Source organism: Heterodontus francisci, chromosome 30 (genome assembly GCF_036365525.1).
Source record: "Heterodontus francisci isolate sHetFra1 chromosome 30, sHetFra1.hap1, whole genome shotgun sequence".
In the NCBI taxonomy this organism is placed as follows: domain Eukaryota; kingdom Metazoa; phylum Chordata; class Chondrichthyes; order Heterodontiformes; family Heterodontidae; genus Heterodontus; species Heterodontus francisci.
The window spans coordinates 49,469,877-49,484,479 of record NC_090400.1 but is presented as its reverse complement, the minus strand read 5'-3'; the positions used below and the strand labels follow the sequence as shown (position 1 = coordinate 49,484,479).

General features: G+C 43.3%; 1 protein-coding gene across 3 annotated transcripts in view; it reads left to right on the top strand.

Annotated features, from left to right (window-relative positions):
* The first annotated feature begins 2,426 nt into the window (after positions 1-2,426).
* The window catches only part of sgsm2 (small G protein signaling modulator 2), a 230,981-nt gene continuing 218,804 nt past the window's right edge, over positions 2,427-14,603 (top strand). For all 3 annotated transcript variants that reach the window (XM_068010540.1, XM_068010539.1, XM_068010541.1), the window contains exon 1: positions 2,427-2,601. In XM_068010540.1, the coding sequence (XP_067866641.1) occupies positions 2,527-2,601 (75 nt within the window). In that variant the 5' untranslated portion in view covers positions 2,427-2,526. The remainder of the gene's footprint in view (positions 2,602-14,603) is intronic.

Genomic DNA, 14,603 nt, shown 5'->3' with positions numbered 1-14,603 from the left:
GATAACCATGCCGATACGCAGCCACCTCACTCAGCAAGAGATACCGAGATGCTCTTTTAAGGATTTCCCATATATATATATCACTGGATTCACTGCAATGACGACTCCCCCCCGTCTCAGCAGGTCCAGCGATAACATCTGGCTGCGGCTGAGGGTCTTGCTCATCTGATAGTTGAACAGTTTGAAAAGTGGGAGAAGTTGTCATGTTCTGGGTAGGAGATCAGCTGCTCATGGTAATCAATGTGGGTGTGTTTTTTAACACCCGAGGAATTCAGACGGACAAGAAAAGTGTTCTAGACCTGAATGTAAAGTATGGAGCTTCATCCAGGATTACCATTAAGGATAAACATACTGCACTTGATTTAAAAATTAAGCCTGGCAGGAATGCAGCGCAGCCTCGTATAAATTACCTACTTTAATCTTCGCTGCCAACGACGCGGGTGTCTGTTGTTGGCACAATTCTCTCCACAAACCTTCTGTTTGTTGGCTGTTGCTAGGTGCGTCAGAGCTGCTATTGGGGACATGCTGCCAATAGCCGCATCTTGCTCTCGCTCTCAATGGTGTCGCTCTGATGTCTCAGAGGGGTCGGTGCTGCTTTTGTCCTGTCACTGTGGTCTCGGTGCTCTGTCTGTGCTGTCTCATTGTTATCCACTGGGTCGTCTCAGTGTTTCGCAGTCTCAGACTCCGTCGTTCTTTGCCGACTCGGTGTTTATCTCTGGTGCCTTTGAGTGGCCTTTCAAACTTGGGATCTCTCTGTCCTTGGACAGTTTCAGTTTCAAGGTCCTGTCTTTCTGGCTGTCAGTTATAGGGTCCTGTCACTTTTTTCCCTATCTCTCTCTGCCCTGGGGTCCTGTTGTTGAAATATCACTCTAAGGATCTTACCTGCCTGGGTGTGAGCTCACGTTAATTTGTCTTTCTGTGGTGTCTCAGCTGTTTCAATTGACCAATTTCAAAATTTCACTATTCTGATTCTGCTATTTGTGACAGAGATATGTCAAGCTATCCTAGTTGGTATTTCCTCCCACTCTTGAAAGACTTCTCTATGTCTCCTCCAAGATTAAGCAACAACTCTCCTCATATTCATCCTGAGACCCCCTTCCTCTCTCAACATTCTTGGCTTCACTATTTCCTCTGATATTCTACATTCCTACATTGTTAAACCTGCTTTCCAAAAGCTTGGTTTCTTCTTTCATGCAAAACATTCCTTTTCCGCTCATAGAGCCGGCACTCTTCTGAAATACCCCAGTGAGAGGCTCCAATGGGTGGAATTCTCGGAGGGAACTCATGAGAGGGCTATGACCTTTGATTCTCAGAGAGAGACATAAATCCTTCAAACACAGAAAGAGAAATCACCAGAGACACAGGACCCCTTTTCTCTTTATCATCACTCAATTCTGGCAAGCTATCAGGTATCCTGAGAGTCACTTTGTCTGTGTTATTGTGTCTCATTTTCTTCGACTCACTGGAAATCCTTGCCTCTTTATCTTGAGGGGTCTGCACTCTCTACAAAACTCCCTCCTGTTCCCACCCAGCTGTCTCTCTGGGAAATCCTGGCTTCTCTCTCTCTCCCTCTGGGAATCCTGTCTTTCCTATCTGAGTAATACTTCCACCTCACAGGGAATCCAGCCCCCTCTCTCGCTGGGGCACCCAGTCCTGTCTCTCTGTCTGCGGGGAATCCTGCCCTGTTCGTCCATCTGGGGGGAATTCTGCCCTGTCTGTCCATCTGGGGGGAATCCTGCCCTGTCTAGGGGGAATCCTGTCCTGTCTCTCTGTCTGGGAGGGAATCCTGCCCTGTCTGTCCATCTGGGGGGAATCCTGCCCTGTCTAGGGGGAATCCTGTCCTGTCTCTCTGTCTGGGAGGGAATCCTGCCCTGTCTGTCCATCTGGGGGGAATTCTGCCCTGTCTGTCCATCTGGGGGGAATCCTGCCCTGTCTAGGGGGAATCCTGTCCTGTCTCTCTGTCTGGGAGGGAATCCTGCCCTGTCTGTCCATCTGGGGGGAATCGTCCTGTCTCTGTCTTGGGGAGGGGGGGGGGGGTGATGAATCGTGTCCTGTCTCTGTCTGGGGGTGGGGGGGGGGGGTGGTGGAATCCTGCTCTGTCTGTCTGGGGGCAATCTTGCCCTGTCTGTCTGGGTAGGGGGGAATCCGCTCTGTCTGGGGATATATTCTGCCCTGTCTGTCGGGGCGGGGGGAATCCCCCTTACTGGGGGAATCCCGCCCTGTCTGTCTGTCGGAGGGCGGGGGAATCCCGCCCACTGTCTTTGGGGGGCGCGAGGGGCGGGGGAATCCCGCCCACCCTGTCTCGGTCCCTCATCCAGGTGAGCGCGCGGGCCGCACCTCGTTTCCCGCTGACGTCAGCCGCGCTCGGGTCTCGCGCTCTGGGCGGCGGCGGCGCGAGCTCCAGCTCCAGCTGCAGGAGGAGTGGACGGTGCAGCCATCGGCGCGGTGTCTGTCCCGGGACCGGCCTCTCATCCTCCCCCCGCTTTCCTCTATTTATTGCAGTTTCTATTCTCACCGACGGCTGAAATGTCAACCTCAAAATCTCCCGGCTGCTCGGAGGAAGAGGCGAAGCAGAAGCTGCTGTGGAACGTCAAGAGAGAGGTAACTGGATACAGCGCCTGACATGATTCTGATGCATGAGGAAATATGTTTCAAGCAGCAGCTCTTGCTGCTAACAATCACTTCCATGCGGGAGGAGCATTATTTATATCACCTTATTGTTTTGCATTGCATGTGATGTCGAATGGTGTTCTGAGTGTGATATTGCGTTTATTGTAAAAGCATTGTGATATATTGCAATGGTTTGCTTTCAGAATGTTTTATGGTCAAATCAAACTGCATCAGCTCCCTGTCCAGCTCTACAGTGTTACAAGGTGCGCCGGCTGGATGTGGTGTTGCGCTGGGATATGCATTTTCACAGACATGCCCCAACTGTCAGAGCCCAGGACAGGGTTAATGCTGCAAAAGAAAAGGTGCCGGTAGCTCCTGGCACTAAGGGGTTGATGCTGACTGGCCTGCCTGGGCTGGAGATTGATCATTCCTTCGCAAAGAGCAATTGGCAAGTTGCAGCCCTCCCCCGTCTCTTGTTTCATGTCGAACAGAGCTGTTTGTTGTGAGCCAGGCGAAGGGTGTTGGGAAAGGAATGTCACCCTCTCTTTACCTGACAGGTTTCTGTTTGGGTGTAGCTCGGTGCAAATGTGGGAGGGAGTGGCGATTTAAACAGTAGAAACACAAATAGACAGAGAGTTGGGGGGGGGGGGGGGGGGGTGGGGAGTGGGAAGAATCAGCAGAGTCCTGGTTTACCCTGTCACATCCCATCCACATCCAGAGATGCTGTTCAGTTGAAGAATTTCCCCACCACAGTAGCCCCCTCCCCGCCACCGAGGTTTTTGTTTCACAATATCTTTTCTTAAAATTCTGGGATATTATTTATGATGTAACTGTTGACGTTATAATCAAACCACAGAGAGCAACTGAATTCAGTCACATGATTTAGGATAAAAAAACATTTTCAGGATGAGGGTGAAATTTGTTTGCATTTTAATAAATTCTGGAGGAAATCCTGTACAACTAAAAGATTCTCGCAGAGAGTTTTTAAAAATATGGCCCAAATTAAGTATATTTGTACATGTTTTAACGTGTATTTATTAAAGCACAGGTGGAACAGTTTATTTAATATACAATAATCCTCGTAACGTTGGCCAAATTATAAATAGTGAGGGGGTGGAAACGGAGAACCTTAACTGAACAGTAATGTAGTTCTGCAACCCTATGTGGGATTTTTGTGGCAGATAATATACTGGAGGGAGAATGAATGAACCAGCATGAGTCATAAAATTACGTGGTGCAATCCGATGACAGATCCCAGTAGGCTGTAGATTTGGGTTTATGAATGAACATTTGTGATTGCAAGATTTATGAAATCGTGCTTTGCAACATGAATATTCTCAAGGATTTCCATCTGGCGTTTTTGCAAACAAGTCCACAATTATGCTCACAATTTCTTCTTTGCCTGTACTGTATATTAGTGCCAGTCCTAATGAATTTTGAATGTGTTGTCTTTCTCCTTTCGTTTCGTCGGTCTTTTTCATTTAGTTCCTTTTTATTCAGTTTGATTTCTATTTATGCAGACCCGTGATTTGAATCCAGCGCCTTTGAATTAACAGATGTAGACTGTAATCACTTCAAGCATTCACCCTTTAAAAATAATTTTAAAGTGGTGATTAACCTCAGTAGGTCTTTTTTTTAATGTAGCCTCGGTAAGTAGAACTAATTGTAACCAAGCCTTCGGCCACCAGACAGCAACAGACTTAGAAGACATTCAGGCTTGGGCTGATGTGTGGGGCAAATGTTATTTGCCACTTAAGTGCAGGCAATGATCAGCTCCAACAAGAGAGAGTCTAACCACCTTTTTTTGACATTCAGTGACATTACCATTGTCAAATCCCTGACCATCAGTTCCTGGGGTCACCACTGACCAGAAACTTAACTGAAGAAGCCATATAAATACTGTGGCTACTAGAGTAGGTCAGAGACTGGGAATTCTGCAGCGAGTAACTCACCTCCTGACCCCCCAAAGTCTTTCCATCATCTACAAGGCACAAGTCAGGAGTGTGATGGAATACTCTCCACTTGCCTGCATGAGTGCAGCTCCAACAATACTCAAGAACCTAAACATCATCCAGGACAAAGTAGCAAGCTTGATCAGCATCCCTTCCACCACCTTGAACATTTACTCCCTCCACCACTGGTGCACATGGCTGCAGTGTGTACCATCTACACGATGGACTGCAGCAGCTCACCAAGCCTCCTTCGACAGCACCTTTCAACCAGTGACCTCTACCACCTAGAAGAACAAGGGCAGCAGATGCATGGGATCACCACCACCTGCAAGCTCCCCTCCAAGTTACACCCCATCCTGACTTGGAAATATATCACCATTTCTTCATCGTCACTGTGTCAAAATCCTGGAATTCCCTCCCTAACAGCACTGTAGGTGTATCTACACCATGTAAAATGCAGTGGTTTAAGAAGACAGTTCACCACCACATTCCCAAGGGCAATTAGGGATTGAGCAATGAATGCTGGCCCTGCCTGTCCTACCCACATCCCATGAATGAATTGAAAAAAGCACCTGCCCTATCAAATCACGTGATCTGGAGGATGACGGGTCTGATTAGGTTGGGACACTAGATAAATTTCATAAGGAGAAATGAGGACATATATGTAATTTTTAAAAAAAGTGTATGAGAACCAAATATTTTATTTCTTTGTTTATAAATGGCGCGGTATATTTAGAATTCTAGCTCTTCCATCATCAAGAACATGATTATTAAAAGGAACAGAAGAATCTGCTATGGCGTTCAGTTATTTGCAAGTTTATATGTTTTGTTGCTGTATTTGTTAATGACAAATTAGCAAAGTGAACCTGGGCAACTAAAACCACAGCAGCTCCAATGGCTGAATCGCAGGCATTAGTCTTATAGTTACACTTAAGCCATTAGCTTGAGGTGTTGCCCATTGGCACAAAAGTATGGAAATAAATATGATAAACAAGAAGGCTCAAAAATATATGTATACGGAAGAGGGCCATTAGACTATGTAGCTCATGGAGAAAGACACTGGCATAGACTTCATGGCCTGTGTCTTTGCTGTACAATTCTATGATCTTGTCTTTCAGAACTGTACAAATTATTTAGGTCTATAATTCATTTTGACATTTCTGACATAATTTTGGATAAAATCATATTGCACCTTTAAAAGATATTCTGAATTATGGCACTGGAAATCATTCTTTATTTACAAAGTCTCTGAGTGAAGTATTAGGTAGATGTTTGAAATGGGTTGAACTAAATGCCACATTCTGCAGATTAAGTTTGAATGTTGTCATTTTACAGAGGCAATAGTTTAAGGGGATGGTATCTTCTCTTATCCTACCTTCTAGCTAATCTGCAAAACAGCAATTCTAGGTGCTGATCAGTTTTTAAAAAAAACTTTTCACTATTGCACTGCACACTTTCTGTGCAGTAATACATGTTCTTGGCGTCAGTTAGCTCAGTTGGCTGGATAGCTTGAGTGTGGTGCAGAATAATGCCAATAGCATGGATTCAATCCCCGTACTAGCTGATGTAGTTCTTGGGGCCTGCCTCCTCACCTTGCCCCATTCTGATTAGCAGCCCTCGGAAAATGAGGACGCTACATAGAGAGAATACATGTTCTTACTGTTCATTCATGTGCTGTGGTTACAGTGTCTATTCACTTGTTTCCTGCTGGGAACTTGTTGCAACACAACAGTGATTCATCAACAGCCCTACCCCATGCTCAGCTAAAGTATTTTATCGGAGTCTCCAGCTTGAACTCTATATCTCTTGTACTGGAGACAATGCTTTGAAATCTTGACTTAAACTCAGGAAGGGAGATTCCGTTTTGTGCTGACTAATCTTTTCTCTAGGTCATCCTTTCTATCCATTGTAATAAATCTACACTACAAGCTCTCTAAATATAACACTGCACAGCCAAGGACTTAAAGTTATCAGTCAGAGTAGTATGTGCAGTATTTGTCTACAGAAATGCATCAACAGACGATATCTTTGTGCACATTCACTATTCATCGGAACATCCAGTCATGTTCATTAGATTAAAAAAGCTCCAATCTTAGAAAGTGGTGAAGCACATCTGAATGCAATAATTCAAAGAGTAATAAAACTTTCATTGTTATGTCTTTTAAAGGGTGGATAAAGTGCTTTGAGATCTTCATGCTCGGTTGTGATGTCTTGGTGCTTTGTTATAGCTTTAAGAGGATGTTAAATTGCATTTGAGGGATATTATTCAGTGTTAATAATAAACAAAATAGTTCAGTTACTTCTCGCAGCACAAAGATCCACTTAAAGGGGGTGTTCTCCCCAAGCTGCTGTTAGCAAACCTAAAGATTGTTGATGACAGATGTTTAAGCTCTCTGTCCACCCATTCAAACCAGAAATACGATTTCTGCATTGCTGAATGAACCTTCCTTGACATCCATGGGAAGTCCCACTCCCAGAACAATATAGATGGGATTTTAATTTTAACAGATGCATGCTTGTTTGTTTCCTTTTTCTCATCCTCTCAACAATATTAAAAACTGTGGTTTGCTGAGCACTGGCAGCATCAGCACATTGCAGAGTACAATAAAAATTGGATGTAACCCATTGCACAAAGCTCCTCCCCCGCTTTGTGCACACAATTTATAAAGGGAAAGGATCACCAGTTGTATAATTACAGCAGTGGTACTGGGTGGTGAGCAATGGATTCAAATTTAGTGGCTGGCTTCTGGATCAGACTTTTGGGATGAAAGTTTCCTCTCATTGCTTACTATATTCTACATGAAATGACTTGTGCAGTCTCAGCCCAGTTCCTAGTGGAAAAAGGTCCATGGCAATAATCTAAACATTTCTTTTGGGCCTCCTTATCTCGAGAGACAATGGATACGCGCCTGGAGGTGGTCAGTGGTTTGTGAAGCAGCGCCTGGAGTGGCTATAAAGGCCAATTCTGGAGTGACAGGCTCTTCCACAGGTGCTGCAGAGAAATTTGTTTGTTGGGGCTGTTGCACAGTTGGCTCTCCCCTTGCGCCTCTGTCTTTTTTCCTGCCAACTACTAAGTCTCTTCGACTCGCCACAATTTAGCCCTGTCTTTATGGCTGCCCGCCAGCTCTGGCGAATGCTGGCAACTGACTCCCACGACTTGTGATCAATGTCACACGATTTCATGTTTAAACTAAACATAGTTTAACATAAACTGGCAATATTCAGAGTACAGGGCAGTGGTGAAATCAACACTCTTGACAGTGGGAAGAGAAATGCACATATGAAATTGTGGTTGAATTGCATTGTTGGGACAGAGTAGATGGAGCTTTTTTCTGTCTATACTGGGCATTTATTACCCATTCCTAATTGCCCATCCCTAATTGCCTTGAGAAGTTGGTGGTGAGCCGTCTTGTTGAACCGCTGCAGGCCTTGTGATGTAGGTACATCCACAGTGCTGTTATGGAGGGAGTTCTATGGATGACTTGGAAATATTTGATCTTGATGCTGGTGCCAGAACCGAAACACCTCATTTTGAAGCACTATTTCCAATTATCTGGACATTATGCATGTGTAATAAATGCAACATAGCATCCACAGTAGTGTATTGCTGAGTTTGTTTTATGAGTGTGAAAGCCATATAATATTATGTGGGTTAATAACAAGGTCATCCAGAAGTGAAATGAGCCCAGTAATTGATACTTTTGGCTTACTTATTGACAATCAACCACATATTTGTGCTTTGAATAATTCTCATGCATAGTGTGATGAGAGTGATTCAGTTTTGTTAAAATTTTTTAAAAGGAATTTATAGTTAAGCTAAATACATGTTGGATCAATTTTTTTTAATCCAGAGGACTGAGGGAGCCGGATTGGCAACAGTGTTGCTGTTTGTCACATGGCTCGGTTAAAGATGAGCAGAAACTATAGCTACAGGGGCAGAAAATTGGCAAGAACTCCTTTGATTGGACAAGACCAGTAGCAACAGAAAACCTAGGATGGGCAGAAAAACTGACAAGTTTTCTGGTTGTGAGTCAGTGTGTTTTACCTTCTGGAGGAAGAGACCAGATTCTTGCTGAATGTTTTTAAATAGTCAAGAGCTGCTGAAGTGTCAAAAAAGGACAGAAGGAGAGAATTCCAAGGAAGAACAGAAGACTACAACCCAGCTCGCTTTCTCGCAATTCCCTAAAAGACTCTGAAGTTCACTGTGTCAATTTGTCTTGCTTCCCGTATTTCAAGAAGACCTGCTAAGTTACTTTTCAGTGCCGCCTGAAGAGAACTAATTCTGGAAGATTCTAAAGATCCTGCCTTTGTGTGCTCAAAGGTTGGACTGTGTGCCATTTTGGTGCAGCGTGTCTCATCTGCTATTTTTCCCAAGGGTGGGCAAGTGATCTGCCTGGGTGTGTTTCTTTGTCTGTAATAGAGCCTGATCTAAAAATTCTTTTTTTTATTATTCTTTTGGTTAACTTGTGTGTGTGTGGACTTTTTAAAGTTTAATGTTGGATTTTTAAAAATTTGATCTATGTGATTGTTTTACTTCATTACTAGTTAAGACTTGTTTTATAATAAACTGTTAATTTTTTTGGTCAGTAAAGAAACCTGGTTATAGTGTGTTCTATTCTGGGGAAAAATAGTGTATCTGATTGTTTCAAAAAGTGGGAAAACTTTAAAGAATATGTTGTGACCTGTGGAGAAGTGGGACTGAATTAACAGTGCACTCCTCCCACCTTGGTCGTAACAATAGGTGAACATAACTCAACTTGCCCAGCTTATGGTCTGCCTGTAGACCTACACTAACCCACACAATTTACTTATTTATTAAAGGTGATTTGGATGAAATTGCAATGGCTTCATCTTTACGGTAATCGGAACTCCTGCAAGGAGACAGCAGGGTGCGGTTTCATTTCATCCTGTGAAAAACCAGCAGTGCCTCTTGCTTGGAATTATTGCTGGAATGTCATCACATTGTGAAAAGAAAGGTGTTGGCTGCAGTCATGGTACCTTCCTGTAACCTTTGCTATATACGGTTACCTAGCTTCTATTGCACAGAAAAAGGCCATTCAGCCCAACTTGTCTATCCTGGCATATAAACAAAAAGTGCTGGAAATACTCAGCAGGTCTAGCTTCATCTGGAGTGAGAAACAGCGTTAATGTTTCAGTCTGTGACCTTTCATCAGAACTGATGTCTATCCTGGCGTTCATATTGCATACAAGCCTCCCTCCTACACCCCCTCTAACTCTATCAGAATAACCTTCTATTCCTTTCTTTTTCATCTGTTTATCGAGCTTCCTTTGATTGCATCTACGCTGTTTGCCTCAACTACTCCTTGTGGTAGCACATTCCACATTCTTCCACTCGTAGGGTAATGAATTGTTTCCTGAATTCTCTTTTCTAATCTTTGTGGAGACCACTTGATGAGGTGGGACGTGAAAGTAAGACATTACTTTCCATAGGGGTTGGAAGGAGAATCATAGAAGTACCCAGGAATTGCAACACCAAAACATGCCATTCGGCCCAACCAATCATGCTCCACATATGCAAATCCTAATTACATTTGCCCGCCCTCGTTCCCTTATCCCTTTATTTTTTCCTTTATTCACGCATGCAATATAATCTTAAAAAATGGCATAGTTTTTGCCTCAATCACTAATCCTGGAAGTGATTTTCACAGTCTTATAACTGTGTTCTAAATCTATTACATTGAATTTTGTATCTATGGCCCCTCATTCTAGACTCTACTACTGGATACAGTCTGTTTCTATCTATTCTGTGCATTCTTTCATAATGTAAACTCTTCCAGCATATTGCCCCATAATCTGCATTGTTCTAACAAAAAAAAGCTACAACTTTTTCAAGTCTTTCTTCATATTTGTATTATACTAAGTAGCATTGTAGTGAATCTGATTTGTACCCTCTCTTAAGCCTTATTACCCTTCTTACAGCGTGGAACCCAATACTGCTCATAATACTCTAACTGAGGAGGTTTTATGTAGGTTCGTCATTACCTCTTGGCTTTTATTTTTGTAACTTACTGTGAAAAGTCCCAGGGGCAGTAAAATGGCAATTTCTGAGGGGATTTCAACAATAGGAAATCAATTGCTCGAACGACATCATGGTGGAAGTCTATGTACTTGCATCAGAGGCTTGAAGGAAACATTTAGACTGTCAACTCTGTCAGCTTTCATTGCAAGGCAAATTGCAATCAATATAGAAATGGATTTTGTACCAAGTTTATTGCGATTGGTTAGAGCCTGAATTTGATCTATATGTGAATTAAAATTAGTTTAAGTGGTTGATATGAAAATTTTGCTTTTGATTCTGTGAAAATTGGATGTTCTTGTAATGTAAATTAACATTTGTTCCTAATTATACAGCAGCCTATCTGTTTCAAATTAAATCAGGTCTTATCTGCCTTGACACCCAGACAGTTCATGACATTTGATTTTATGCATAATTAAGTAATATGGATAGACACTCGTGTTACACTATAGTATAAATGATCTCATAGATATTCAGTTTCCTTTTCACTTATTGTGCTTTATTTACAAAGTTACAGCTCACAGTGACTTCAGATATGCTTTCTACTCTTAAGAAGGCTGGTTGGAGTTAATTTTGTATGAACGTGGTTGGTTTTCAATATAAATACGCTTGCTTTTATCTTGGATTTTGTGGATGTCAGTATCACTGATAATACACTAAACTAAGGCCAGGTGTTGTAAGACCTTTTTTAAAGATTAGATTAAAAGGAAATTTAGCTTAGCTGGAACTTTGAAGGAGATGTATTTTATAGGTTCTCCCCTCTCTGGCAACACGGTGATAATGTCATAGAAACAGGCGTAGGCCTTTCAGCCCCTCAAGCCTGTCCTGCCATTCAGGTGAGATCGTGCCTGATCTGTATCCTGTTATGACCGAGACGGGAGGAGTGCACTGTCTTTCTCTAGTTCCACTTCTCCACAGGTCACAATTTATATTTAAATGTTTACCCAGTTAATGATGTGGCCAATCATATACTCTATTTGTTTTTATTTCAGAATAAAATCCACCAGCCAGGTTTCTTTAACAAACAACAAAATTATCAGTTTTCAAAGCATTAACACATAGTTTGAAATATGAATGAATGTGTGTGTGTATGTATGTACGTGTGTTTACACACATTCATATATTTATTCTCTTCTAGACCCAACACACACACACATACACAGACATACATATATATACACACACGCACATACACAGGCTAAAGAAAAAGTAGAGACGTTTTCTCTGCACTTTACAAAAAGACAAAAAATACTTTGGCCAAATACTTGTTAATTCTTGAAGGAAAAAGAGAAGCTATGGAAGGATATCAGTTGTCCCTTTGGTTTGGCGTCCAGGTACACAGATGGGTCACTGGGATCTTTTCAGAAGCAGTTCATTCTGGAGATGTCAACAACTAGTTTGGTAGGCTTTGCAGAAGAAATGTGGCATCAGGGGCTTTAGCTATCACACTGGATCCGCAGGATTTCTCAGAGACTGGAGGAAAGAGGTGAGCTGGGTGCTTCTCTCTCAGCAGGCTGACCTCCAACTGCCTTCAAAACAGTCCACACCTCAACTGAATCAAAAAAAATATCTCAACTCTTGACCATCATAAATCTTGACATCTCGGTAAACAACTCTCCCAAGTCACCAAGGCTTCTGTTGTTTATTTAGCGTAAGGCATTTGACATCTAGTAAAGGTTTGTTTTAAACAAAACCTCACGTGTCCTCCCAGTGACCCTTGTAAAAAGAAAAAACACATCCATAGAATCTTCTCCGTTTTCCAAATGAACAAATGTTCATAATCTTTAACACAAGTCCTCAAAACATTTTAAGAATGGAGCACCTTCATAACAATCCTAACTCCATTCACCCACCTTGGCTCCATATCACTTGGATTTTTTCCAGCCAAGGGTACTATCAATCACAGATTTAACATAATTAATTATGTTGATGCCTTGCTTTTTGTGGAATAAGGTTCCACTTAATTACCACCCTTTGTGTGAAGAGGTGTTTTCTATCCTCTTTCCTGAATGTCTTTTTTTTCATTCATGGGATGTGGGCGTCGCTGGCCACGCCAGTGTTTACTGTCCAACCCTAATTGCCCATGAGAAGGTGGTGGTGAGCTGCCTTCTTGAACTGCTGCAGTCCATGTGGGGTAGGTACACCCACAGTGCTGTTAGGAAGTGAGTTCCAGGATTTTGACCCAGCGACAGTGAAGGAACGGCGATATAGTTCCAAGTCAGGATGGTGTGTGACTTGGAGAGGAACTTGCAGGTGGTGATGTTCCATGCATTTGCTGCCCTTGTCCTTCTAGTTGGTAGAGGTCGCGGGTTTGGAAGGTGCTGTCTAAGGAGCCTTGGTGCGTTGTTGCAGTGCATCTTGTAGATGGTACACACTGCTGCCACTGTACGTTGGTGGTGGAGGGAGTGAATGTTTGTGGATGGTGTGCCAATCAAGTGGGCTGCTTTGTTCTGGATGGTGTCGAGCTTCTTGAGTGTTGTTGGAGCTGTACCCATCCAGGCAAATGGAGAGTATTCCATCACACTCCTGACTTGTGCCTTGTAGATGGTGGACAGGCTTTGGGTAGTCAGGAGGTGAGTTACTCGCCACAGGATTCCAAGCCTCTGACCTGCTCTTGTAGCCACGGTATTTATATGACTACTTCAGTTCAGTCTTGGCCCATCACATGCTATTGCCTCTAGGGACGTGTTTTCTTCACCTTGGCATGGACAAAATTGTTATTGCAGAGGCTAACTTGAGCTCCATAAGCTGCCTTTATATTAGTATTGTTGTAGTTTAATTCCGGAAGATCAATACCTATGAACCTTCGCCGAGCATTCGCACTATTAAATCCAGCTTCCGTATCTCCCTGGCAGACTTGTTGATCCCACAAAAGATCACTGCCTGGTGACTCGTACTGGAATGAGTGCATGGGTAAGGACAGAATTGTCACAGCTGAGAACTTTCACCGTCATATAGTTTACTGCTGTTTATTGTCTGTTCTCATGTAGAAAGAATCACTGCTTGAGCAAGGTAGGAAACCGTGACCTGAATTAATTGCTGGAGATAGAAGGGGGACAGAATAAATGGGAGGTGTATGTTGAAGGGAAGACTCTGTAATCTGTAGCTTCTTTTATTTGCTGCTGGTTTTATTCAGTTTCCAGAGGGTTCACAAGCCAGGTCCTAGTAATCGTGCAGGCAAATCTGGCTCGCTCCGCCGGTAGGAGAAGTAGTAGCAGATAGTGCAGGAGCTCTCTGGGAGTGTGGCACTCAATAACTGGTTTTCAGTGCTGAATGCCAGTAAGGGCGATGACTCCTTGAGAGAGTGCAGTCTAGAGCACCTTCACGGCACTGTGGAGCAACTGACTGCACAGGGGTTGGGTGATGGGGGGTGGTGGGGGGGTTGCGGTGAGAACAGAAAAGTGTAGCAATGCAGTGGTCATAGGGGATTTGATAGCCAAGGTATTTCTGCAACCATTGATGTGAGTCCCACATGGTGTCTTGCCTCCCTGCTGCTAGGGTAAAGAACATCACTGAGAGGGTGCAGAACATTTTGAGGGCAGGGAGGGGAACTGCCAGGATTCATGGTCCAAATGGAAACCAATGACACAGGAAGGAAAAGGTTCTGCAGCCCAAGTTTCAGGAATGAGAGACAAGTTTTTAAAAAAAAGCAGGACGTCCAAGGTAATAATCTCTGCATTACTTCCAGTGCCACATGCTAATGAGTACAGGAACAGTGGAACAAAACAGCTGTATCTGGAGAAAGGATGCAAGAGGCAGAGCTCCAGATGCCTGGGGCATTGGGAACTGTTTGAGGGCAGGAGGGACCTGTTCAACATTGCACCTCAACAGAGCTGGGATCAATATCCTTATGGGAAGGATAACTAGTACTGTGGGGTGGGTTTAAACTAATTTGACCAGGAGATGGATGTCAGAATGAAATATTAAAGATGAGGAAAAGGGTACAATGGGAGAGGCAAATAGCTCTAGAGTAAAGAATAGTTCGGAAATAGAAGTTATCAGAC